The sequence below is a fragment of the Nothoprocta perdicaria genome, unplaced genomic scaffold (genome assembly GCF_003342845.1).
Source record: "Nothoprocta perdicaria isolate Ctin4 unplaced genomic scaffold, notPer1 scaffold_38, whole genome shotgun sequence".
Classification (NCBI taxonomy): Eukaryota; Metazoa; Chordata; class Aves; order Tinamiformes; family Tinamidae; genus Nothoprocta; species Nothoprocta perdicaria.
Genome location: NW_020455621.1, coordinates 115,261 through 133,984, shown reverse-complemented (window position 1 = coordinate 133,984; position 18,724 = coordinate 115,261). Strand labels below are relative to the sequence as shown.

At 50.0% G+C, this 18,724-nt stretch overlaps 1 protein-coding gene across 1 annotated transcript in view; it reads left to right on the top strand.

Moving 5' to 3' along the window:
• Positions 1-10,025: 10,025 nt before the first annotated feature.
• The window catches only part of IRF2BP2 (interferon regulatory factor 2 binding protein 2), a 14,007-nt gene continuing 5,308 nt past the window's right edge, over positions 10,026-18,724 (top strand). The window contains exon 1 of the mRNA XM_026044713.1: positions 10,026-10,031. Coding sequence (XP_025900498.1) covers positions 10,026-10,031 — 6 coding nt within the window. The remainder of the gene's footprint in view (positions 10,032-18,724) is intronic.

The following is an 18,724-nucleotide window of genomic DNA, read 5'->3' as shown; positions in this document are numbered from 1 at the left end:
AGCAGAAACACAGGATCCCCATTCTACCTGCTGCTGCCAGCTGTCATAACCAATTGCAAAATTTTGCTCGTCTGTTTCTTTCCAGTTTTTATTGACTTTGTTGGATTGCCTAGGGAATTTCCAGAAACTAAGATCTTTTGCTGGGAATTTTGTCTTTGGCATTAATGTTAATAGGCACTCATCTGTAATGTTCTCTACTTGAACTAATCAGGCTGCTTGAATCACCCATTCAGCTGAAATGGTGGTTTATAGCAAACATAAACAGCAGGCTTGTTGGGGCAGCTTTATGCTTTTTTTTCCTGGAACAAATTTGGCAGATCCACAGACTGAAGGATTTCCCCTTTGTCTGTCATCAGCCTATGTATTTGGAAATCTTTCCGTGGACTGTCCACGGTTCTCGGTGCTCTCCTCTCAAGGCCCTGAGAGATGGTGACAGGAGTACGGCGATGAAAATTGAGCAAAGCTGCGCACACCGGGAGCCCAATTTACCCTACATGCACACAGCGAATTCCCCTTGACGCCAGTTAGTGCAGGGTAGCACAACCCAAAGCCTGTCCTAGAAGCCACTGACCATCCAAATGGTGCCAAAGGAGCTTTGCTCCTTCGCAGCCCTCTTGCTCCTGGCCCAGCACACGTTGCACAGGCAATACTCTGCAGCACCACGTTAACACTCAGAGTTGGACCTGCCTTTTTAACTTCAGCAACGTAGCTGCAGACTTCTCACAGACATTTAGAAACTGTGTGACTTTCCCTAATTGTCTGTAACAGTTTCGAGATAAGTCATTTTTAAAAGAATTACTTTAAACAGAAACTACTTTAAAACAGACTTTTAAACTTCTTGTTTTTCCTTTCATCTTAGCACAAATGCTTAGCCTCCCTCTATCGTCTTCGTGGAGTTAATTATGCAAAGGCAAAGAAGCTACGCTAACGCTGTAATTTGGCTTGGCAAGGTGAGCCGCACAACGTATGCTGTGTCATGCCTTTTTATTACTATGCAAGGATTGCCAAAGAAGCCTGAAGGAGGAATCAAGGACATAATCGCTGTGAGGAAAAGAGGAAACAGTCCAGTTTTACAACATCAAGGCTTGTAACCACTTGTGGTAGATAGTTTCAGAACTGGTTTAATTTTAAATTATTTTCTTACCAACCGACAGCGGCTTCAAAGTGACTTTTGTTTAACAACTCCACCGCTTTCTGATCCACACTGAGTCATTTTGCAATGCCTCGGCAATCCAAGTCCAACTGCTGCAGGAGCTGCCACATGGGCAGCAACTCTGCACGGTGAAAGGGTCCAGGGAGGTGTCGCAGGTAGGGCCCTTGGGGAAGGTGCCAGCGTCTGCTCCCTGCTGTGCCAAGGGCCGCACAGGATCCTGCAGGAGACATCCTGCCCTTCTCCACCTAGGCTGTGGTGCAGCAAGGAGGAGCACAGGCACAGGAGACCATCGTGGGGGAAGCTCCCACCCCAGCCTGCTCCCCACACTGCCCTCCCAGCAACGTGGGATAGAAAGGGGTGCAGCAGGAAAGGTGTTTTTAATGCGCATCCCTTCCCCGATGAGATCCACAGCTCGGCCCTGTCATGGCGGGCGCCCCTCGCAGCCCCAGGCCTTGCCCCCGGGCTGGCGCAAGCCTGCGGAGCGGCTCGCATGGCGCGGGGGAAATGTGCTTTTGGCTTCGTGGCAGCAAGGCCCCTTGCGAAACCTCCTGGTTGCGTTTGTTGCAATGCCTCCGAGCCCGTTGGAAACCTTCGGAAGCGGCCGCAGAAAAACAGCTGAATGGAAACAGGCCTGGCCCCTGAAGAGGAAGCAAATACTGGAGTAATGCGGGGTGGCCGTGCTCCCCCTCCATGGGGCCACGCTGCTCCACGCCAGCCGGGCGGCCCGAGGAGCTGGAGGAGCCGCTGGAGGAGGAAGAGGAGGAGGAGGAGGAAGGCTGCACCTGCCGGCCACCCAGCCAGGCGATGCACAGCTAGCCCGTGGCCAGAGGAGACTGCAGGACAAGGAATGAGGAAGGGCTGCGTGTCGGCAGGGAGCTGTGCGACTCCCTGCGTTAGTCATTTCCAGATTTGCTAACGTTGGGGCAGAAGAGGAAGGGACGTATATTTGAAAGTGCAGAAAATGTGTAACGAAAGCGCAACGAAGTTGGCTGTTAGCTGAATGCTACTGAAACACACAGTTAGTGTCATCCTTTTTTTTTTTTTTTTTTTTTTTTCCCCAACCAAGGGGATTTTTGTGTGTGTTCAAAGAGGGAGAAAAGACCTTTTCTGTCCCCTGCACTGACACCAGCTGCAAGGCTCCCACGGCCTCCCGCGACTGCGGGGTCAGCAGCGGCAGTGGGAGCAGCGTGGGGAGAGGCAATGGGGTGCGCTTCGGGGTGTCCTCATTGATCTATGAGCAAGCATGGGCTCAGGCAAAAGGAGGGTTTTTTTTTATGGACTGGGAAAACGCTGAAAAAGAAGCACCGGAAAGGTTTCTCTCTCACATTGGGCAGCTCGCCGTTAACATTTTCCTACCTGTTCTGAGGAAATGCACTTTCTGAGAATTCAAAGAATTGATAAGCAGCTTTGTCTGGATGCCTGTAGGAAAGGGACAAGACAAGAATGCCTTTAAAACAGCCCCTGCATCAGGTTTCCTCACACATCCCTGAAGGACGGCCTTCCTTTCAGACAGAGTCTGAGAAGCCAGAGGCTTGTTAAAGATAATGATACTTGTAAAGAGTAGAAATGCAGAAAGTGATGGAGAGGTTTGTAAGTAGGGGCTTGGCAARGGAGAGCATTACAACATCAATGCAATAGGAATAAAAGGAAGATTTTCTCAAAAGGCACAAACTAAACCTTGCTGTCCCATTTAGCACTGCTTTCAACCTGGCATATGACAGATATCCAAAGCAATGCAGCGACATTAAACATGTCCTTTCAAAGGATGAAATGCGGAAGAAACTTTTCAACTCTCGCCTTCTGATACTGCAGACAACAGTTGTCCACCCGAGTTTGCACAAGAGGGAAACGCGCACGTGCTGACGTGAGGCTGCACGGGGCAGCGCGCCTTGTGCAACCAATGCACAGCAATGAGAAAAGTGCTAGCTTCTCCCACCTGCATCCCAGCAAACAAATAACAAAAAAAGAAAAAGGAGATTAATACTGTAAGTGCAGGGAAGAACGGCAAGGCAGTAAAGCACAGTGAAGCTGCGAGCTTTGTGCTTTTTTTCTGCGTGAGGGAAGGGAATTAAGCTCTGAAAACTCCTCTCTACCTGGGCTCAGTCCCCTCTTGGACTCATCCCAAATAGCAAATCCTGACCTCTGGGAGCAGCAAAYGCCAGCAGTTTTGCTCTGCCATTTCGCCCTCCCAGACACTCATAATGCAAACGCAAGGCAAACAGACGTGCTTGGCCTCCCTCCTGGCCACTAGGCCCTGATGACTTGAGATATGGCAGTGGCAGATTTTGGACCAAGCAACTACTACAGATGTCATGTCTGTTACTTAAATTTAATACTTCGATGTCTATGACGATTCAGTCCTTTTGGGAAACTCAGTCCTGCTGGTTAAAAATAAACCAGTAATGTGGAAACAGTGAGAGGAGCAGCGCTTGTCCCAGGACACACCTAAAGTCCTCGAAGACACAGGCTGGCTCCAGGAACCATTCTTTTGGCCATGTCTGTAGCTGGAGCATCACTAGCACACAAGTGCAGCCCAAGTACCGTGGCTGCTGCGGAGCACCCATACCCCTCGAAACATCGCAGYGATGCTGGGAAGTGTGGCGGGCATTTAACTTCATCCTTTTAGCTTATCATGGCAATAGCATTAAGACCGTGCAAGCTCAATTCCTTATGGGAAAGCTGTGCTGGCAACCACGTCTAAGCGTGTCTCAGCACAGCACTGTTAGCTGTAGCATCTAGCCACAGTTGATCTGTGGTTACAGCTGATATGACATGAGATTTCCCTGTGGATGCACTAGGCCATTTTAACTTTGAGGAAAACACAAGACATGGGACAAGATGCATCAATCATGTAGAAAAATTTCTTCCTTATTAATATTCAAGCCTTAGGACTGGCCTAAACTGAAGAGTTTTTTGGAGCAGTGTGTGGCACAGAAGCCACTTGAAATGCAGTCACTCTGCTAACGCTTGAAATGCTCACGCTAGAACTGGTGCAGTCAAAACTAGTCCTTCACAGGAACTTCATTTCCTTTGAGCTGCCCTTGTAACCAGCAGACTTACCTTGTAGGGATGGAAATATTCTTGATCTCCAGTGATCAAAGGCTAATCTAAAGTCTCTCTCTCTCTCTCTCTCTCTGAGAGAAAAAAAGAGAAAACCTCAAGATCTGCAGGATGTGTGGTGCTTAATTTTCACTATCTAAATGCTTCTTTGCTCCAACCCAGCGGTGCAGAAGTTGGTAGCCTCCTTTTGCACTGGAATTAGTCTCAAGGGCACCTGGGGGTTACAACCTGTCCTGTTAATAGGAGGACGAAGGCTGAAGAGCCCTCATGCCTCCTGCTGCCTGCAGGGCTCGGGGTGCCCCCAGCCAGGGCAGGTGCCCCTAGCTCTCAGCAGCTTGTTTGAGTGCAGATGCCAGGGGCTGCAACTCAGCCCTCACGGTGCTGGTGCCTGGGCAGAGGTGATGCAAAGCCATGCACCAGCCTGCATCCACGCGGGGAGGCTGGGCATGCAGCCGGAGCAGCAGCCTCAACCCAGTCACGCTAATTTGTCTCGGCTTGTGAGTCAGGGCCCTGACTCACGAGCTGGTGCGGATTTAGCTGCAATTAGACGTTGCCGCCTACATCTGGCCGCGCTGCTCCTCGCCTGGAGGTGGCAGGAGCGAACGCACGCTCAGTCATCCGAAATATTCAGCCAGACACGCTGGTTTAAGCCATAGAGGAGGGTAGGCTGGGGTGAGCGCACAGGCAAACACACGCCCTGCAGTAACAAAGCTGTGGGAGGAGGTTTCCACACGGACTCGCCAGCTGGAGGTTACCTGCTGCTCCTGTGTGCCGGCCCGGCCGTCCTCGCCAGCCCCCTGGCTGTSCTGGACCCCCAGTCTCTGTTAGGCCAGGGCTGGGGCTGCTGGGGCTGCTGCAGGGCACTGCGGTGCTCCGGTGCTGAGACCGGGGTGGGTGTCTGCGCCCCAAGAGTCTTAAGCAGCCTTTCTCTTGGCACTTGCATTGCTTTGGGAAAAGGAGCTATAGCAATGCTAAAGAGCTAGGAACATTTTCATTGGCATATATTAATCATAAATGGAAACAGCTTTGATATTAGAGACAATAAGGCAGTGGCAGCACCCGGGATAAGACTGATTGAGATTAATTGTGAAAATCCCCCATCATATGTTTTGGAGGAACCAAAACTGCGTAGCATGTGCTTATTCTGGCTGTAGATTGTTTTATTGATTTTATTTTTTCCTGCATGAAGCCCTGTGTTGGAAGGCAGCCCGTGTGTGATCCAGCTTCAAGGCAGCCAGGCTGGTGTTCATTCAGCAGGGAACACATGGGCGCCTGCATGCGCACAGGATCAGCCCTTTGCACCAGGAGGCTGCATTGTTTGTGATCCATTATTGGAAGCTGGGAAGTCAAGTTTTTCCTATCAGCAGCCCACACGTCCAGCGGTTTAACTGAAGTGGTTTCGTGTCAGCCCTTTGATTACATCGGCACAGCCCCTTTCTATAGGCTAGTCCCTAGCTTAGTCATAGCTTTTGGTTTACACATAGGAATTCTGTTTGACGCAGGAGCTGATAAGTGGTGTGCCTGCTCTGTCACATTCCCTAACGTCTCTCTCTCTGCTCTTTCTGCCTTTTATCCCTGGTGTTTGCTTTGCAGAGGACTCCCTCCTTCACCTGGCCACCTTCCTCCTTTTCACCCTCSTCCTTTTCTGCCTTCCTCTTCCTGCCTCTGCTTCTACAGGAGAGGCAGGCAAGCTGCTGTTATTTAGCAATGCTTTTATTATTTAGCAACATYAATTCCCTTGCTCTGCATTAATTTCCCCTTTGCTTGCCTGCGGAGAGACCTGCAAAATCCGCAGCGATGCCGCTGAGACGGGGCCCGCCAGTCGCGGCGGTGCCAGCGCTCCCGTGGGCAGCACGTGCAGGCTGTGAKGCTGAGCCCCGGGCTTCCCCGCACACCAACTGGTGCCCAGAGCATTAGCGCAGCGGGAAGGGAGGGCAGAAGCGCAGCTCTCCAGGCTGGCCCGGCTTTCTTTTTAAACTCGGGCATGGAGGGCTCACCTGGCAAAGGCCTCTCCAGGGCCAGCCTGTTGTTTCTTTGCCTGTTGGCCAAGTTCAGGGCATGTGGAGCCCTCCCTGGAGCTGRGACGGCGAGGGGATCCCATGCTATGGATTCCCAGCTCCTCAGCTGCTGCTGGAGGATCCCTTCGTCATCCGGCCTCAACCGCGATACATGGGGCAAATCCCACCTCGCGATGCCCCTCCGGCAGCCTGCAAGCATGGGCAGATGTCAGAGGCTGCACCTCGGCTACCTCCTCTGCAAACCCAACAGAAACTTGCCATAAAGAAACAGAAACCAAATCGGAGTGGAAAAGTCAGAAGGCGGCACGAAAGTGTTTCAGCGGCCGGTGCTGCTGAGAAGCAACTGCCTTTGCTGCGGCTCCGGTTCATGTCGGGATCTCCTTTTGCTGCTGTTTATCATCTCCTCAAGCCGCCTCTGCAGCACGAAAGCAAGCAGCAACCGCTGGGGATATTAATGCATTATCGGTAGGGTAGCTAAAATAGCAGCCCTCCTTGATGCTGAAGAAGTCATCTTCCTGCAGTCCCCCTAGTGCAAACGCTCCTAATGGAAAATGAACCAGTTTTCCTTGGGCTTTGCTCCAGGGGCCCCTCTGACTAATTCTGCCCCAGACTGCCAGGGCTGACCCTGCGTGGTGGTGCAATCAGGGCAGACAGGACTTGGTCACGTTTGGGTGCAGGCAAGGGAAAACTTTTGCAGGCCTGCCCAAAAATCCTCATGCTGACTCTGCCAAAACCACACCAAACATATGGTAAATTAAATAGCTGGCATGGAGTTGTTTTGGACTGTGGGAGCATTTCAGCACTGTGGACTGCTCTTTAGCTGTCTTGAATTTTATTTCCACTCTTTTAAGTATCTCTGTGGTTAAGGAAGAGTTAAGAGTTAAGAAGAGTTAAGAGCAGCTGTGGCATTGCAGAGGGTTTCATCTCCTCATAAAGCAGTAAACTCACAGAGGAATACACTGGAGTATTTTCTGTCTTGGACTGCCTGTTACAGACCCACGCCTGTACCTTTTTGAGGCAGCTGTGGAGCTGCCCTTCCCTCCAGATGCCACGTACTGCTTGTCTTCCCTCCTTCCCAGGAGAGAAGATACTGGAAATTGGAGACTTGGAGTCACAGGAACAAATGTTTGTTTCCTCACATGGTGTCATTCATATGGAGTCAAGTGCCCTGAACCGTTTTCGAGTTCTGTCAGGTGGTGTGGAAGAAACATTACAGAGAAGCAAAAAAAAAGAGTGGTCAGAGCTGCCAGATGTCTCCAGTGATTTGGGAGGCAGCCACCAGAACATCTGTGGTGGACACAACCACAGCGGGAGGATGAAAGCAGAACAGCCAGACAGTGGTGATCACGGAAAGAAAAGTGGCTTTTCTTGGGATTTGGGTGTTACTTTTCCTCCTGGAGCGGCCGTGGCAGCGCTCCAGGGGCAGAGCGCACCTTTGCGTGCAGCAGCCCTTGCTGTTTGGCAACTTGCCTCCACAGTCTGTGCCTGGGAGCTTGAATGTGCTCCCTATCCCAGCTCCCTATCCCAGCCCTATCCCAGCTCCTTGCTTCTCCGCTTGTCTGAAAGCCCCGGCACCTGACTCTGCATTTGTGAAGGGTTTTGGTAGGAGAGGACAAGCAGGCAAATTCTACCTGGTCGCTGCCCTGTTCTTGCTCCAGCCTCTGGCTCCATTAGCACATTGCAGGGCTGGGCCATTGCATAAGGGGACAGGATGACCAACCCCAATAATTTATTTATCCAGCAACCTGATCTTAGCAAGGATTATGGAAGACTGATCAAACAAACTTTTTTGGCAGCAGGCATCAATAAACTCTTTTTTTCCCCTGCTCTCTCATCAATAAACTCTTTTTTAAATCACTCATTTAGTTCAATGCTCAGTCAGTAATTTCTTAGAAACATCTCACTAAGCTCGTAAGGAGAACAGCAACAAAAACAAAAGGAAATATAGCAAGAGATGACTTAAGTGAGTTTGGAAATCACTTCTCATATGAAGCGCTCTTTTACTCACATACACGAAAAGCATCAAAATTCTCTACGTCTGATGTAAACAGCAGAAAGAAAAAGTCATCTGGAAGGACAGCATGATTCATACTGAGGACCTGACTAGTAATATTCATCAGTGTTGAAATTCACTCTGCAAGATGACTGCATGTGAAAGCAGCACCAGTGAAATCCCAGCGTTGGCCGTGAGCAGTATTATTAACTGCAAAGCCGTGTGGTTGGGCTGCACTGCCACAGCCCGTGCTCCTGTGAGTAATCTGATGTCATCCAACCAGTCTCAGCTAAAACAAGAGCACGGTTCAGGTATGGCTGCTTCACATAAGGGCAGCAGCAGCAGCAGCAGCAGCGTACCAGAGCACGCTCGGCTTTTGCACTCCTCCTTTGCACAAGGTTGGTCTGAATAGGAACAAAAATTAAACAGCAAAACAGAAGGTTTCTTCCTTGGTCTTGCAGAAAAGCCTCCCTAGAGTTTCCTTTGTTGCCTGATTTGAACTCTTCCAGAAGACTGGAAAATTCAGGCAATCTTTCCCTGTATGCTAATTGCATTGACCCAAATGCTAACAGGGCACAAAAGGCCTCGCTGGCTTTATGCATTGTTACAAGATACTTTCCCTTGCATATTTGAATCTGTTTACCTAATCTTCCAGGCCTTCAGCCATGAATATTAAATTCCTTGATCACTATGCATTAGGAGTCATCTTTGCACCATCTGTTTGTATTTGTCATCTAAACCTTGTAAATAATAAAATGTACTTTGTTCTCAAGTTCACGGTTCCTAGCAGGAGCGCGATTGCCATGGAGGACAAGCCCTGGGCGGAACTCCTGGTAGCGCCGGGCTGCGGGTGAGCTCCCTATCTCTCRCCTGTCCTCTGGGAGACTAACGTATCAGCCACAGGTTTCCTATTGTTCTCTGTGACTGTATTTGTGCTGCCGGTGGATTTGCCATTACACAGCAATTAAGCTAAAGCCAGAACCTCCCATGAGAAGCAGTTGTCAGCCTCCTTGAAGTCCCCAGAAGAGATGATTTTAGGGTCCGCATCTCTGAAAAATAATGCAGAAGAGCTTGGCTGTGCTTTTAAAACAGAAAAAAAAAAAAAAAAAAAAAAAAAAAAAAAGGTAAGCTGCATTCCAGGAGCACTTCCTTTATAAATGCAAGGTATGGCCATTGGAGTTCCTTGCCTTGGGCAGGTGGAGTATAAATGTCCAGGCAGACAAAAATATAAGCAATATAGGTGATGCAGAAGGGCTGTGGCTGTTTAGCAGCGTGGGCCTCCTTGCCTGGGGCCGGTCAACCTAGAGCTCAGGCTGAGCACGRTGAGACCTTCCTAAGCTCAGGTGAGTGATTTTTCCCTGGGGTCACTGCTTTTGCACGCAGGGCCCGGTGCACTTGCAGGGCAGCACTCGCCTCCTGAAGAGAGACCAGAGCGCGCGGGGTTCACCCTGCTAATGCCACTGGCCTTGGAAAACCTCTAATGGATAGTGACAGGGAAGAAACAGCCGAGGAAAACATGGGTAAAATGAAGAGATGAACCGAGTTGCTAGCAGGATGGGAATTCCATTAAGGCAGTAAAATTGTAACCCATCAGCTGAGCGGGAAAGTTCATTGAGAACTAGGCAAATTTCACGGGAAAAACAGATTAAGTGCAGGTGCTATGGCACAAAAGTAATCCTTAGAGGGACCTCTGGCTGAGGATGTTATTGGATCATGCAGCAAGGACAGCCCTGGCCACATATTACTGCAGTTCAACTCCATTTTATCAACATAGATAAATGTGTGTTTTAACACGCTGAGCATGCCGGTGAGTAGAAAGGAGAAGGCTGCAACAGCTGAAGGTCTCTATGGAAAACAAAACCTGGCTGGCGAGCAGAGCTCACGAGCAAGGAACCTTTCTGAAGCAGATGGGAGCAGCACCTTGAAGCAGACTTACAGTGATCTACATTGCCTGAGGATTTGCCTCCATGTGCTCTTACATGAAGCTGCATGCCAGTCAGCTATCAATAAGTRCTCACATGATTACAGTAAGTTCAGAGCGTGATGTAGCTGCTTAAAGAAGGGACGGCTTAGGAGACAAAAAGGAATATTATTATTTCTCTCAGATGTGCTGGTAGCAACAAAGCTTTGGCAAATACAGGGTGGCCAAATATTTGTTTGACTGGGAGACTTACCCAGCCTTGGACAAGATACCACTTGCCATTCTGCTCAGCATTACCAACATCCTGCAGAAGGAGGTTACCTATTAAGAGATGGACAATATATCTTGTTCGTTGTTAGAGCGCTATGGCCTTAGACTTTGCCCAGGTATTTAATAACACCATCTGCTGTCTTGTTCTGCAATACTATTATTTTTACACGAGGATTACTCTTCTTGCTTCGCAAACAGYGCTGTAATAACAGCGCTAAATGAGCGCCGAACAGCATGGTATTTAAATTCTGCTGTCCAAGTAAAACACAGAGGAGGTTCAGCTCACCCAACGCACTGCAGGAGCGTTGCCTTAAATCTAAAAATCTTAATGTGCTGAAGGCCGAGGAGCTGAGATCCAGCTTGYGGGCTGTGCTCAGGAAAAGCTCCCCTGTGTTTCCCGACAAAGGGGCAGGAGTGAGACCCATCTTGTGGCACTTCCCTCTGATGCCTGTTGTGGCTGTTTTCTTCCCCTAAGCAACACAAGCAAGGGCCAGAAGTCAGCAATCATTTTGTCTTCAGATCTTTTTCTCATGAATAACATGCAGTCAGCTCCRGATAATCATATGTATCTGGTTTTATATCTCTGTCTATAAAATGTCCATTCCTACTCTCACTGGCAGTGAYGGGAACCTTGGTTTTAGCTTCTTCAGAGACTTCAGGGTAGCGTGTGTTTAGTTCAGTGGTGTCTTCTCTCCGGCGTAACCACAGTCTCGTACAGGCTGGTGTTTCATTTAAAGCCGTCGGTGGTAGCTGCAAGCCTGAGACTACCACAATCCATGACAAAGGTCCTCCCAGCTGAGATGAGTGGTCCTGTGCTCTGCAGTGATGCAGCTTTTGTGAAAATACTTTTCTTTTTAACAAAGAGAAGCGGAAACCTCCTGGCTCACCTGGTTGCAGAAGAAAGGTTAGAGATGTGAACTCCAAGCCCTTGAAAAATGAGGCAAAGAGAAAGAGCTCAGACAGTGCTTCAAATTAAAAAGTGCATATTCACAGTGAGGATTTCATAAATGTTTTTATTTTGCTGCTCTGTGCATGGCTGCCAGTTGCTCCAGTGTGTGTGTGTGTGGACGTGAACACAGTGGTCGTGAATCCCACATACTCCCCAGCTGGACCTGCACATCAGACCTAGGAAGAGGAGCATGGCGTTTGGCAATCTATTGAAACGGAAGGGTCAAACATGAAGCCAAACATATGATTGTAATTAGAGGGCTGGGTAAAATACGGGGGCTGGAGGTCCAAAACAGGCATGTCTTGACCTGCCTTTGGTTACAGAGGATTTTAAGTGTTACAGCTCAGTATTACAGCGCAGCCTGCCATGTGGTGCATATCTGGTTACCTCTGAGAAGAGTTTCTTAGTCTTTTGGACATATCATTTTTCGCATATTTCAGGTGTAAAGGGTTGATGCTGAAACCAGAGTGCACAGAAACACTGACTCCTTTTGGAAGTATGCAAAACAGTATGTTTTGTTTTCGTTACTGCTGCTAGTTTTAGAAGGAGATACGAAAAAGTCCACATGCTTCACATACTTGCCCTGCACCAATTCAGAGGCAAAGACAGTTTTGTGGGTGGGTATTTATATATGTTATCTGGATGTAAATATAACCTATTTTGATGGTTTTTTTACTATCTGTAAATAGAGAAACTGGTATTTCCATAACGTACAAAGTCAAGTGGGTCTTCTTTCTTGCTGTTTAACGAATGACAAGGGAATGTCTAAAACCTCTGCCAAATGTATTTACAAAAAAACCTCTCTGCCCTTGGCCTACAGTTTGCATTTTCTTTTAAACCTTTCCAAGGTAGGTAGCAGGCAGCACCCTCAGCAACTAAAAGCATGTGCAAGGACGCAGAAAGCTTCAGAATACATTTCCACACCCTGCTGACCTCTTCATCAAAAAGTCTGCCACGACACGTAATTCTTGCTATAAAATAAAATTCAGAAGACAGGCCCTTGATGGTGTTAACCTACTTCTCGTCGGGTTGCGTGCCACGGCGGGCGCTTCATCCATTAGGCGATTTTCTGTACTTCATGGGGGTTTTCCAAGCTGCTGCAGGCCAATAACCTCCTCCCCGGCCTGCAGGGCCACGTATCCCAGGCCGGGGCTCTGGGGCTGGCCGAGCAGGCGCGATGCCCTCCAACGTGCTACCTGTCGGATGTAGGACCTCACAGTTAGGGGACCTGTCCCACTGTCTTGCCCTGGGCCGGAGGCAGCTGTGGTGCAATCGCAGCGGAGCTACCCCGGGCAGGAATGATGCCCGGGCAGGAATGATGCCCGGCGTGATCCCCAGTTTCACCAGGCTGGAGGTGGCAGGTGATAGTAGGTTTGGCCCAGCTCCCTGCTTTCCTCTCTGCATTTAAAGGGCTGAACTGCTTTGGCAGCGGTGTGCAAACTGAGACTGAAATTTCTATKATTCTCCCAGTGTTTGGATAGGTGTAAATGTGACAGTAGTTGCTTAAAATGAAACACAGTCTCCATAAACTGAAATATTCAGGGGAGTATCTTCCTTGCCTCATAGCTGCATTTCAGATGCAGATTTTCCAATTTTTAAATGGGAACCTCCACTTTTTATTTTGCATGCAGCCATTCGCACATAGCGTGTGTTTTACACCAGTTAGAACCCAGGCCAAATAGGGGCAATACAAAAACACCATGCTCTTAATAGTTTTATTTTATAAGACTATGGAACCATAAGGACTTCCTTCTGCTGCGAGGAGCAGCAGGAGCTCTGGGCAGAGGTTTCCCCATGCTGTTCCCTAGGGAAGCCACGTCATCATCGCAGTCTGCAYGAGGTGTGGGCTCAGCTCTCAGCCTCTCCCGATCCTGGTAGGAGATGGCTCAGCTCCTGTCTCCAGCAGGGCTCTCCTGGGTGGTGATTTGGCCTGGTGTTATGTAAGATTTGACAAAAGCAGTAGAACAAAGCTATTTTAAGTAGGAATGTTAATTGAAGGCTGAGTCAGGCTGCAGCTAGTACAGAGATGTTTTTGAGAAGCTCGTACCCTTTTTCATTTGGTCTGTATTTTTTCCCCTTAATTATAATGTACAGAATTGCAGCTAGCAATAATAGTAACTGGCAGGGGGAAAATGGATGATGAAGGTGATTGTCCTTTTGCCTCTGGATCAGCAATTCAAATCCATCCCAGATCTTTAATATCCGGAAGTTATTAACATCTGAGCTGCACGGTGGCCTATGGGAAATGAAGCAGATGGCTTTAATCCAATTTTTAGGCTACATCTATGGTGAGGCTGAGATGCCTGCATGACGCTGRTGAGCACTAAAGGGTGCTCCTGTGTGCAGCCGTCGTCCTTGGGTAGCACCCRGCTCCGTGGGCCCCAGGATGGCAAGGGCTGCTCCCCCAGCCCTCACCCAGTCCCATTTGGAAGACTAAGCGATATGGAAGGTCCAGCCCTTGGCATGTTGTTTTAATGAGCAGTATCTGGAAAATGAGGCTGAAGGTAATTGCCAGTTGCAGCATAGTCCTAGCGCTTATTAATTTTGCAGGTGTACTTTTCATGAAATATGAATTTAATTTGACTTCATAGAGGGCACCTCCTTCTGGAGCTCAACATGAGCATTTGGGCAGGAGGGACACAGCTGCATGGAAATAGGATGGGTTTGATCTTTTCATCTGAAAGTAGAGGTGGATGGGATGCAGTTATGCAGCACATCTCTGCTGTTTAAGAGTTTCCAACATATCATTAGATACTTGCAAATGTTTCACCATAGCACTGCTACACAGCAGGATGCTACACACAGGACAGAACATACTTGACAAAAATACCCACTTGTACTTGTTTTTACTTGGCATGTTAGACAATATTGAGCAAACAGGTAAGCTGAGGGGCTGCAATGCAGAGGAGAGCATTTTGCTATGACAGCTCCTGTGAGAAGCCACCTGCATCAGGGGGCTGCAACATGGGCATCTGGTAGAGAGAAAAGGAGAGGAATGAAAGGGAGCTAAGTGGGGGCAGGCACAAGTTTCACTTGCTTCTCATGGTTTTTGTTTTTTTTTTTTTCCTGTGCTTGGGCATGAAACCCCCCCMCACACACACCTTTGTCTTCTGCTCACCCTCGTCCCATTGTAAAGCAGGAATAATGCAGTGCAATGCCATGCAGAAGTGTGGGCAGCCCAGGCGTACTGAGCTGTGCCTGGGGCGCTGGCTGCAGCCAAATACAGCAGCTCCCGGCCCTGGGGTGCAAACATCCTACGTCTCTCCTCAGCGAAGAGAAGAATGCAGGAGCTCCCACGCGGGAAACAGCYATCGCCGTCCTCAAGGAGGCCTGGCCCTCGCTTTTCCGAGCAGGCAGGACCTCCCCACAAGCTCCCCGGGCGCTGCAGAAAGTGTTGCTGAGCCCGAATGGCCTCAGAAATACTTTGGCACGTATTTCCCGCAGGTCTTGTTCTTTGTTTTGCTCTGGCACACTGGATTTTCAATGTATGCAGGAAGGAAAGCTCTGCCCTTTCGCTGCAGTGAGTCAGCGCTTTGCGCGTGGCGTCGGCACGGGTTTGAGAGGATGAAACGCGGATGGGGAGTACGACCGCTCGGAAGTCCAAGCAGAAGAAGTTTTTAAACGTCCACATTTTTTTCAACAGATAATTGCCCGAATCCCTGCGTTTCTGCTCCCATTTTGTGACGTTTCCTGTGGAGTCCYCGTCCGGTTTTCAGAGGGGCACTGGGAAATCTATTGAACTGGTGTGCGGCGAGCAGCAGGGTCACAGCTCCCAGGGCTTCCTGTTTATTTTGGGAAGGGGTCAGTGGGCCGCCCGCTCTCCGTRCCCCGGGAAGCCCAGGCCACCGCATTCCCACCCCCTTCCCGTGTAGCCCCAGACAATTGCTCATTGTGGCCCRGCACCACCATGGGATGTGCCCCGTGCAAAGGGGACAGCTCGATGTGCCCCTCCACCCTCTCGGAGGGTAACGGGGGGAAACTTGTCGGCACTGACTGCCCTTTCCTCTGGCATCTGTGAGGATCTTGCTGAAGTGGGTTTTTTCTCTTCAGACCTCCGAATTTCTCAAGTATTTCCACAACCTTTTCCTCACTGTTTTCTTTTTTTTTTTTTCCCAGACTGCTATTAGAAAAGGCAGGGGGTAAAGTTAACTGCTCAGTCAAAAGTAGAATTGTTCTCTTCTCTGAAGGATCATGCAATTTTTGCTCCAAATTGCCTAGGGTAGCGCCCGCCGAGATAGCAGGAGCTGTGGGATCCTGCAGCTCGCTCTTTGTGAATCTCTGGCAACTAGTACACATACATGTGCCTTAAAATTTCCAGCATGAAAATCRTATCAAAATAAAAGCAGATGTAGCATTTCACATTTCAGGACTTAGCTGTGGCATAATGGCATGTTAGCCTAGCAGYGTCCTTCCGCAGCTTCCCTCCTCCGAGCGCTTCTGCTTACATGGTGCCTCACAGCTACCGAGACATTAAAACCAGAACGCAGAGTGCAGCCCGGCTGCCTTTGAGGAGTTAATAAAGGGCCTTCTCGCAAGGCACAAGGCAGACACTCGAGTGCTGCTGCAGTCTCCCAATCCTTTGGCACGTCTCCGCTCCTGGGAGCGGGTGCGCGGTGACCTGCCCCTGCTCTCCGYGGTGCATTTGCTGCCAGTGTCTCTCCAAGCTCCTGCCACCACCGTCAGCTCGGCGGCGAGCGCGGCCACGCCGGACAGGGGCGCAGGAGAGGGGCTGCAGGCAGCAGCTTCCAGGGAAATAGGCCCTGGTCCTGCCAGCGGGCACGTGCACGTGGCTTGAAATCCATAGTCGTGCTCGTGGGCATAAAGCGGCAAGTGTTTGTAAGAGGACCAGTGTCTTAACACGAGCGGACACCAAAGCCCATCTAAGTCAACAGGCTGCTCCCAACCATAGTGTCCTTTGTATCATTATCGCTTTTGTTTTTCCCTCTGGTATTATAAAAGACACTGTTGGATGGGGTCACTGAAGGGATAATGCCACTCGCCTTCCTCAAGTAAATAATTCTTGTTGCACATATTGGTGCTATATGCTGTTTTCTGGAATCCTAGCAATTCTAAATAACTCCTAAAAGCCTCGTGGAACAAGAAAAGCAAACCTGCTTTGCCTTCTTGCAGATTTACTATGTGATGCTTTTACTTTCCGCTCGGGCTTGGTTCGTGGGTTGGAGAGCTCAGTTTCCCCTGAGTTTTTGAGCTGGCTGGCATTACTCTCATGCCAAAAGATTTCTCTTTTTCCCCTGGAACAGCATGCTGCAAGGTTGGCTTTCTAACCACCATCGAGGTGAAAACAGTAACATCATAACAGAAACATCATAATCATGTGTATGTTTCATTTCAAAATCCATACGTAAAAAAGCTACCCCTCCCCGCCCTTCAGATGAATGGACCATTTTAACTGAAAACCCGAATTTTCAGTGCTCCTAAAATGGCTCCTGCTAACTCACTCTTGCAGGCAAAGCCGAGCAGCTGTCTACAAGCAAGATCCTGCCGTTGCTTTGGGGGATTGTGAACTGTTTGGCACATACCGCGTGGCACATTACGGAGGCAGCAGCCTGCTGCAACCTCACTGCGCTCTCCCCTCAGGAGCAACCTGCCGTCTGCAGCGGCACCGAGGGCGGCAGAGAGGGCACAAATCCAGAGGCGCCGGTGGGGCGGAGGCCCTCGCTTCCCACCCAGACTTGCTCACCTCCGAGCAGAGGCCCTACAAACGTTATGACAAATGTTTAATGACGGGACTCCCTCGGCACGCTGGCCAAGGCTATAATTTGATGCTGGGTTTTAGCAGGTTAGGCTCGTGCTGCCGCACTCCCTGGCCACCATGGCGCTTCCGCAGCCGACCCTTTGGGCCCATCTGGGGCGCCTCTGGCTGATCCCCAAATTGCCAGGACTGTCCCCAGCCTCTTCCCTATCCATCCCGGGAAAGGGGAAGCATGCTCTGCAATACGCTGCGGATGGAGGAAGGGGAGCTGGGGGCCCTTTCCAGCAGAATTGCGTTTCCCATTTTGCTAATGCCCTGCACAGCATCTGGCGCCTGACGGAAGGGCAGATGCAGGARCGCCAAGCAAGCAGAGTCCGTCTCTGGCCCGAGAGCCCAAGGCTGCCCCATGGGCAAACCCGCCCAGGGCTGGTAGCTGGGGTGGGCACCAGGCTCCCAAAGGATGGGGGGCAATGAGCACCTGGTCCCATCCATGCCGGGATGGAGCCCAATGGGCAGCACCTGCCCTGCGATCCATGGGGTGTCCTGCAGTGCTCGCTGTGTCAGCAGGCACCATGGGCTGGTTTCTCTTTCCAAAAAGGAAGGAAAACAAAAAACAAACAAACAAACAAACAAACAACAACAACAAAAAAAACAGAAAAACAAACAAACAAAAAAAAGGAACAAGAAACACCAGAAACAAATGCACTATGTGTCTGATTACTGTGCAGTTAGCGCTGCAACAGTCAGCAGCTTTGAGGACTCTTTTTGTGTGTGATTTGATACGTAAACCACATTTCCTATGCAGCACAGTGCTGCCACAATTTTTTTTTTTAATCATCTTTTCGACACTGAGCTCCATAACAGTCTCTTTTCTCCTTACGCACCAGCACGGATTCAAAGGCAGCAAATGCAGYGAAAATGTAATGCTGCTCATTTTGCCTTTTTCCAACCATCCAGTTTTCATTAGAAATAGGGTAAAACAAACACGGATCCCGTTTTCCGTGCTGCAGTTAAAAGCCCGCCGCTGCTGAAAGCTCCGCTTTCTTCTCCTTGCCCTGCAGCCTCGGCTCGCACTCACGCTCCGCTCAGGATCTCAAATGTGCAAGCGCGCCGTTTCTTGGCTCCCCACCAGTGTATATAAATATATGTAATTTTTTCCTTCGGAGGACCTGGAGGCTAGAAGCAAGAGGGCAAGGGAGTACGTGACTAAAGCATCCGCACTTCCTCTTTCATAAGGCATCACATGGTGGAGCGCAATTACAATTCCTGCCTTGTCGCTGCCAGTTGCAGGCGCGTTGCCTCACCCGAGACACCCCGCTCCTTCCGTGTGTGTGTGTGTGTGTGTCTGTGTGTGTGTGTCTGTGTGTGTGTCTGTGTGTATCTCTGTGTATCTGTGTGTGTGTGTGTGTAGGCAGCACTCGCTGCAGCGGGCCTGGCCGCCCGCCAAGCCCCGCGCTGCAGAACGAGGGCAGTGGGTGGAAGAGGAAAACAAAGATATGTTTACTTAGCATGCCTGCATGGAGCGCCTCTCCAGCGGCGGGAGGCGCGGCGCAGGCACGGCTGGCGAGGGCTGGGATGCGGGGCGAAGGGAGGCCGCCTTAACCCCGGCCTCGCCGGGCGCGGGGCTGCGGCGGCCGCCCCGTGGGG